Source organism: Cetorhinus maximus, unplaced genomic scaffold (assembly GCF_964194155.1).
Source record: "Cetorhinus maximus unplaced genomic scaffold, sCetMax3.hap1.1 HAP1_SCAFFOLD_4724, whole genome shotgun sequence".
NCBI classification, from domain to species: domain Eukaryota; kingdom Metazoa; phylum Chordata; class Chondrichthyes; order Lamniformes; family Cetorhinidae; genus Cetorhinus; species Cetorhinus maximus.
In genome coordinates this window covers 1-7,500 of record NW_027600625.1, presented here as the reverse complement: position 1 = coordinate 7,500, position 7,500 = coordinate 1, and the positions used below count along the sequence as shown (strand labels likewise).

Sequence of the window (7,500 nt, the reverse complement as noted above, 5' to 3'; positions counted from 1 at the left end):
TCAGTACTGACCCTCCGACAGTGCAGCGCTCCCTCAGTACTGACCCTCCGACAGTGCAGCACTCCCTCAGTACTGACCCTCTGACAGTGCAGCACTCCCTCAGTACTGACCCTCCGACAGTGCAGCCCTCCCTCAGTACTGACCCTCCGACAGTGCGGCACTCCCTCAGTACTGACCCTCCGACAGTGCGGCACTCCCTCAGTACTGACCCTCCGACAGTGCAGCACTCCCTCAATACTGACCCTCCGACAGTGCAGCACTCCCTCAGTACTAACCCTCCGACAGTGCAGCACTCCCTCATTTGCTGACCCTCTGACAGTGCAGCACTCCCTCAATACTGACCCTCCGACAGTGCAGCACTCCCTCAGTACTGACCCTCCGACAGTGCAGCACTCCCTCAGTACTGACCCTCCGACAGTGCAGCACTCCCTCAGCACTAAGCCTCCGACAGTGCAGCACTCCCTCAGTACTGACCCTCCGACAGTGCAGCACTCCCTCAGTACTGACCCTCCGACAGTGCAGCGCTCCCTCAGTACTGACCCTCCGACAGTGCAGCACTCCCTCATTTGCTGACCCTCTGACAGTGCAGCACTCCCTCAATACTGACCCTCCGACAGTGCAGCACTCCCTCAGTACTGACCCTCCGACAGTGCAGCACTCCCTCAGTACTGACCCTCCGACAGGGCAGCACTCCCTCAGTACTGACCCTCCGACAGTGCGGCACTCCCTCAGTACTGACCCCCCGACAGTGCAGCACTCCCTCAGTACTGACCCTCCGACAGTGCAGTTCTCCCTCAGTACTGACCCTCCGACAGTGCAGTTCTCCCTCAGTACTGACCCTCCGACAGTGCAGTTCTCCCTCATGTATTCGCCTGGGGAGTGTTGTCCTGGATTTTCTGGTTGAGTCTTGGAAGTGGGGTTAAAACCGTTGCCTTTGTGAGTCTGAGGTGAGGGAGTGGGGCTGAGATCCCGCGTACCCCTGCAGATCCAGGGGAGGGAGATGGGGGAACAGAACGCTGACTGAAATTAGCTGATGCTATCCTGTAAATTTAGTGACTCCTCTTTTGGACCCACAGAAAAGGTCACTTTCCAGAATGTGATGAACGAGCTGGAGTTTGCTGAGGGGAGCGGGGCGGTGCTGGCCTGTGACGTCACCGGGATTCCCCAGCCCACGGTGTCCTGGACACACGACGGTCAAGACGTCCTACTGAGTGGTAACGGTAAGCCTGTCACTCTCGGAGAACCATCAACAGCCTGGGAATCACCCAGAGTCCAGGTTCCACCACCTCACCCACCATCAGCCTCTGGGAGATCAGCCCTGGGGACCTGGTCCACACCGAGATTTGAACACAGCGCATGTGAGGGTTTAACCCCGCCTCAGGGAGGGCGATGCACCTGCTTCCATCCAAAGGCACCCTCTCTCCCCATAGGGCACCACACACCACGGCATAGACCGGAACTGTGCACAGTGCTCCCAGTGTGGTCTAACCAAGGGATATGGAGACCGGAACTGTGCACAGTGCTCCCAGTGTGGTCTAACCAAGGGATATGGAGACCGGAACTGTGCACAGTGCTCCCAGTGTGGTCTAACCAAGGGATATGGAGACCGGAACTGTGCACAGTGCTCCCAGTGTGGTCTAACCAAGGGATATGGAGACTGGAACTGTGCACAGTGCTCCAAGTGTGGTCTAACCAAGGGATATGGAGACCAGAACTGTGCACAGTGCTCCAAGTGTGGTCTAACCAAGGGATACGGAGACTGGAACTGTGCACAGTGCTCCCAGTGTGGTCTAACCAAGGGATATGGAGACCGGAACTGTGCACAGTGCTCCCAGTGTGGTCTAACCAAGGGATATGGAGACTGGAACTGTGCACAGTGCTCCAAGTGTGGTCTAACCAAGGGATACGGAGACCGGAACTGTGCACAGTGCTCCCTGTGTGGTCTAACTGAGGTATATAGAGACTGGAACTGTGCACAGTGCTCCCAGTGTGGTCTAACCAAGGGATATGGAGACCAGAACTGTGCACAGTGCTCCAAGTGTGGTCTAACCAAGAAATATGGAGACCAGGACTGTGCACAGTGCTTCAAGTGTGGTCTAACCAAGAAATATGGAGACCGGAACTGTGCACAGTGCTCCCAGTGTGGTCTAACCAACGGATACGGAGACCGGAACTGTGCACAGTGCTCCCAGTGTGGTCTAACCAAGGGATATGGAGACCAGAACTATGCACAGTGCTCCCAGTGTGGTCTAACCAAGGGATATGGAGACCGGAACTGTGCACAGTGCTCCAAGTGTGGTCTAACCAAGGGATACGGAGACCGGAACTGTGCACAGTGCTCCCTGTGTGGTCTAACTGAGGTATATAGAGACTGGAACTGTGCACAGTGCTCCCAGTGTGGTCTAACCAAGGGATATGGAGACCAGAACTGTGCACAGTGCTCCCAGTGTGGTCTAACCAAGAAATATGGAGACCAGGACTGTGCACAGTGCTTCAAGTGTGGTCTAACCAAGAAATATGGAGACCGGAACTGTGCACAGTGCTCCCAGTGTGGTCTAACCAAGGGATACGGAGACCGGAACTGTGCACAGTGCTCCCAGTGTGGTCTAAACAAGGGATATGGAGACCGGAACTGTGCACAGTGCTCCAAGTGTGGTCTAACCAAGGGATACGGAGACCAGAACTGTGCACAGTGCTCCCAGTGTGGTCTAACCAAGGGATACCGAGACCGGAACTGTGCACAGGGCTCCCAGTGTGGTCTAACCAAGGGATATGGAGACCGGAACTGTGCACAGTGCTCCCAGTGTGGTCTAACCAAGGGATATGGAGACTGGAACTGTGCACAGTGCTCCCAGTGTCGTCTAACCAAGGGATATGGAGACCGGAACTGTGCACAGTGCTCCCAGTGTGGTCTAACCAAGGGATATGGAGACTGGAACTGTGCACAGTGCTCCCAGTGTGATCTAACCAAGGGATATGGAGACTGGAACTGTGCACAGTGCTCCGAGTGGGCCAATGTTACGTCTTTTACATTTAATCTACTTGCTTTATCTTTCCCCAGGACGCTTTCATAAACTGCAGAACAATCACCTTCAGATCAGCAGCGTGCAGCCATCAGATGCTGGGATGTATGAATGTGTCGGGAAAATTATGGAGCGGAATGAGCAGAATTCTACTACGATCACAGTTACAGTCAATTGTAAGTGTCATTCAGTTAACCTCCAGCATCACTGTGATTCGCACACTGACGGTCAGTACTGAGGGAGTGCTGCACTGTCGGAGGGTCAGTATTGAGGGAGTGCTGCACTGTCAGAGGGTCGGTACTGAGGGAGTGCCGCACTGTCAGAGGGTCAGTACTGAGGGAGTGCTGCACTGTCAGAGGGTCGGTACTGAGGGAGTGCCGCACTGTCGGAGGGTCAGTACTGAGGGAGTGCCGCACTGTCGGAGGGTCAGTATTGAAGGAGTGCTGCACTGTCGGAGTGTCAGTACTGAGGGAGTGCTGCACTGTCAGAGGGTCAGTACTGAGGGAGTGCCGCACTGTTGGAGGGTCAATATTGAGGGAGTGCTGCACTGTCGGAGGGTCAGTACTGAGGGAGTGCTGCACTGTCGGAGGGTCAGTACTGAGGGAGCGCCGCACTGTCGGAGGGTCAGTACTGAGGTAGTGCTGCACTGTAGGAGGGTCAGTACTGAGGGAGTGCTGCACTGTCGGAGGGTCAGTACTGAGGGAGTGCTGCACTGTCAGAGGGTCAGTACTGAGGGAGTGCTGCACTGTCGGAGGGTCGGTACCTCGGGATCTTGCTGTTCCCAAATTGGCTGCCGCATTTCCCACGATGCAGCAGTGATCGCGCTGAGGAAAAAGCCCTTCCTGGGCTGTGACGCTCTCCGGGAACGGCCTGAGGTGGCCAACGGGAGATCCCGAAATGGGAGCCTCACCGTCCCGCCTGGGAACGGAAGCTTCCGCTGGTGTAACCGGGAAAACCCCCTCGCTTCATCCCGCCCGGAGCACCCACTGCCTCCGTCGAGCTCTGTCTGAATTGACGTAGCGCCCCCGGACCCTTGCCGCGGACGACAGACTTTGGCCTGTCCAGAGCAGCAGGGGGTCCCGGTGTAAATCAGCCCCAGCGTCCGAGCCCCAGCCTCTCCAACTCTCTCCAGTGTGAGTGTGTTTGTGTGTTTCGCTTTGCAGATCCCCCAAAACTGCTGACCCCCCGGAGGGGGCCCCTGCTCACCTGGCTGGGGCACCCCGTCAACATGTCGTGCCGCGTTCGGAGCTACCCCGGCGCCACCGTTACCTGGACCCACAACGGCACGGACCTCGGCGAGGCCGTCAGCGCGTTCCCCGCCGGAAACCGGGAGGAGATGGTCAGCACGCTGGAGGTGAGTCCGGACCGGAGCTGAGCCTGGGGACGGGGGGGGGATTCGGGGGTGAACAGCCGGCTGGTGTCCGGGGCTCGGGGTGTCGGAGACGAGGGGCGGGGAGATTGGTGCCCGGTGCAGGAGGGGGAGCCGTTAACGCTGGGAGCTTGGAGAGTGGCGGGCGGGAGGGGGAGAGAGAGAGAGAGAGGGGGAGTCCACAGGGCAAGAGCGTTGAGGTTGAAGTTGAACTCACCCCATCCCAACTCCCGGCTGCCTTTCCCCCCACCCCCTTCACCTCGGCCCTGCCGATAATTTCCCTACTCGGTGAAGCCCCTCGGTTGGATCAGCCTCACCCCCACCCCCACAACGTTCTCGGGCGGAACATTCCGGACCCCGACCACTCGCCTCGTGTCGCCGATGCTCCTCTGACCAATCGCCTTAGAAACATAGAAACTAGGAGCAGGAGGAGGCCATTCGGCCCTTCGAGCCTGCTCCGCCATTCATTATGATCATGGCTGATCATCCAACTCAATAGCCTGCTCCCGCTTTCTCCCCATACCCTTTGATCCCTTTCGCCCCAAGAGCTATATCTAACTCCTTCTTCAAAACATACAATGTTTTGGCCTCAGCTACTTTCTGTGGTAACGAATTCCACAGGCTCACCACTCTCTGGGTGAAGACATTTCTCCTCATCTCAGTCCTAAATGGTTTACCCCGTATCCTCAGACTGTGACCCCTGGTTCTGGACTCCCCCCACCATCGGGAACATCCTTCCTGCATCTACCCTGTCTAGTCCTGCTAGAATTTTATAGGTTTCTATGAGATTCCCCCCATCATTCTTCTGAACTCCACCGAATATAATCCTAACCGACTCAATCTCTCCTCCTATGTCAGTCCCACCATCCCAGGAATCAGTCTGGTCTTCTCTGCTCTTCCTCTATAGCAAGAACATCCTTCCTCAGATAAGGAGACCAAAACTGCACACACAATCTTCCAGGGTCTCACCAAGTACAATTGCAGCAGGACATCCCTGCTCCTCTAGTTAAACCCGCATCCCCCTACTTCTCCATCCTTCCCCCCCCCACAATGGGGACAGTCTCTCCCGATCGACCCCGTCCCGGACCCCTCACGATTTCGAGCGCCTCGATCCAACCTCCTCTCGAGGCTTCTCTTCCCCGAGGAGGAACAGCCCCAGCTTCTCCCGCCTGTCCACGGAACTGAAGTCCCTCCGTCCCTGGGACCGTCCTCGTGAAGAAGGAAAATTGCTGCGGATGCTGTAAATCCGAAATGGGAACAGAAAATGCTGGGGAAAAAAACTCCACAGCGCCCGTGGTGAGAGAGAGAGAGGAACAGAGTTGACTTATCGAGTCCGTGTGAGACCCCTTCTTCTTCCATTCCTCATGGATCTTCCCGGCTGCCTCTCCACACATCCTTCCCAACGTGTGGTGCCCTCAACCGGACCCAACACTCCAGTTGGTGCTGACCCAGTTAGAGTTGGCGAGATGATCTGTCAATGAAGTGGACGATGGGGTAGACGTAGAGAAGATGTTTCTACTTGTCAGAGTGAGACCAGAACTAGAACTAGGGGGGACCATCGATTATAAGATGGTCGCTAATAAGCCCCATTGGGGGAATTCAGGAGAAACTTCTTTACCCAGAGAGTGGGGAGAATGTGGGACTCGCTCCCACAGGGAGTGGTCGAGGTGAATAGTGTCGATGTGTTTAAGGGGGAAGCTGGATAAACACACGAGGGGGAGAAAGGAATAGAAGGATATGGGGATGGGGTGAGATGGAGAGGGGGGTGGATGGGAGGAGGTTGGTGTGGAGCAGGAACACCAGCACGGAGGAGATGGGCCGAATGGCCTGCTTCTGCGCTGGGAACTCGATGGGATATTTTATCACAGGGTTTCCCGCTCAGGCCCCGATCCCGACCTCACCCGGTTACCCTGAAGCGTTTGTCGGCGCCCCGGCTCGGAGACCCCCCCTCCCTGGAGACTGACCCCTGTCACGTTGCGGTCCGATAGGTGGCGGTGAGGAGCGAGGCTGACCTCGGCGAGTACGGCTGCACCGCGAGCAACAGCCTGGGCAGCGCGAGCGGATCGACCCGGGTCGAGCTGGGAGGTAAGGTCAACGGCGTCCAGACGCGGCCATCACCGACGTCGCGGTCGGAGGCGGGCTTGCGTTTCGCTAGCGCCCGCCCCCTCCTCAGGGCGCCCCACAGCGCGCCACGGGCAACGGGGGACCTTTACTTTAGTAGTGAGGTCACTGTCGAAATGTCGGAGACGCAGCAGCCAATTTGCGCACAGCAAGATCCCACAAACAGCCATGTGATCGCCTGTTTTTTTTAGTGATGTCGGTTGAGGCATAAATATTGGCCCCAGGGACACCGGGGAGACTCCCCCCGGCTCTTCTTCCAAATAGTGGCCGTGGGATCTTTCACACCCGCCCGAGAGGGCAGACGGGGCCTCGGTTTAATGTCTCATCTGACAGACAGTGCGGCACTCCCTCAGTACTGACCCTCCGACAGTGCAGCACTCCCTCAGTACTGACCCTCCGACAGTGCAGCACTCCCTCAGTACTGACCCTCCGACAGTGCAGCACTCCCTCAGTACTGACCCTCCGACAGTGCAGCGCTCCCTCAGTACTGACCCTCCGACAGTGCAGCACTCCCTCAGCACTGACCCTCCGACAGTGCAGCACACCCTCAGCACTGACCCTACGACAGTGCAGCACTCCCTCAGTACTGACCCTCCGACAGTGTGGCACTCCCTCAGTACTGACCCTCCGACAGTGCAACTCAAGACCTTTTGTCTCCCGGGCGAGAGAGAGAGAGAGAGAGGGAGAGGGAGAGGGGGAGAGAGAGAGAGTGTGAAAGAGTGAGAGAGAGAGTGAGAGAGAGTGAGTGAGAGAGAGCAAGAGAGAGAATGAGAGAGAGTGAGTGAGTGAGAGATTGAGAGAGAGAGAGAGTGAGAGAGAGTGAGTGAGAGAGAGAGTGAGAGAGAGAGTGAGAGAGAGTGAGTGAGTGAGAGAGAGAGAGAGTGAGAGAGTGATTGAGAGGGAGAGAGAGAAAGAGAGAGAGTGAGAGAGAGAGAGAAAGAGAGAGAGTGAGAGAGTGAGTGAGAGAGAGAGAGAGTGAGAGAGAGA

At 56.9% G+C, this 7,500-nt stretch overlaps 1 protein-coding gene across 1 annotated transcript in view; it reads left to right on the top strand.

Moving 5' to 3' along the window:
* The window catches only part of LOC144678585 (neural cell adhesion molecule 1-like), a gene marked incomplete at both ends in the record, with an annotated part of 7,110 nt that extends 633 nt beyond the window's left edge, over positions 1 to 6,477 (top strand). Inside the window, 4 exons of the mRNA XM_078538324.1 lie at positions 1,077 to 1,220; positions 3,062 to 3,199; positions 4,187 to 4,377; positions 6,381 to 6,477. Coding sequence (XP_078394450.1) covers positions 1,077 to 1,220; positions 3,062 to 3,199; positions 4,187 to 4,377; positions 6,381 to 6,477 — 570 coding nt within the window. The remainder of the gene's footprint in view (positions 1 to 1,076; positions 1,221 to 3,061; positions 3,200 to 4,186; positions 4,378 to 6,380) is intronic.
* Positions 6,478 to 7,500: the final 1,023 nt, after the last annotated feature.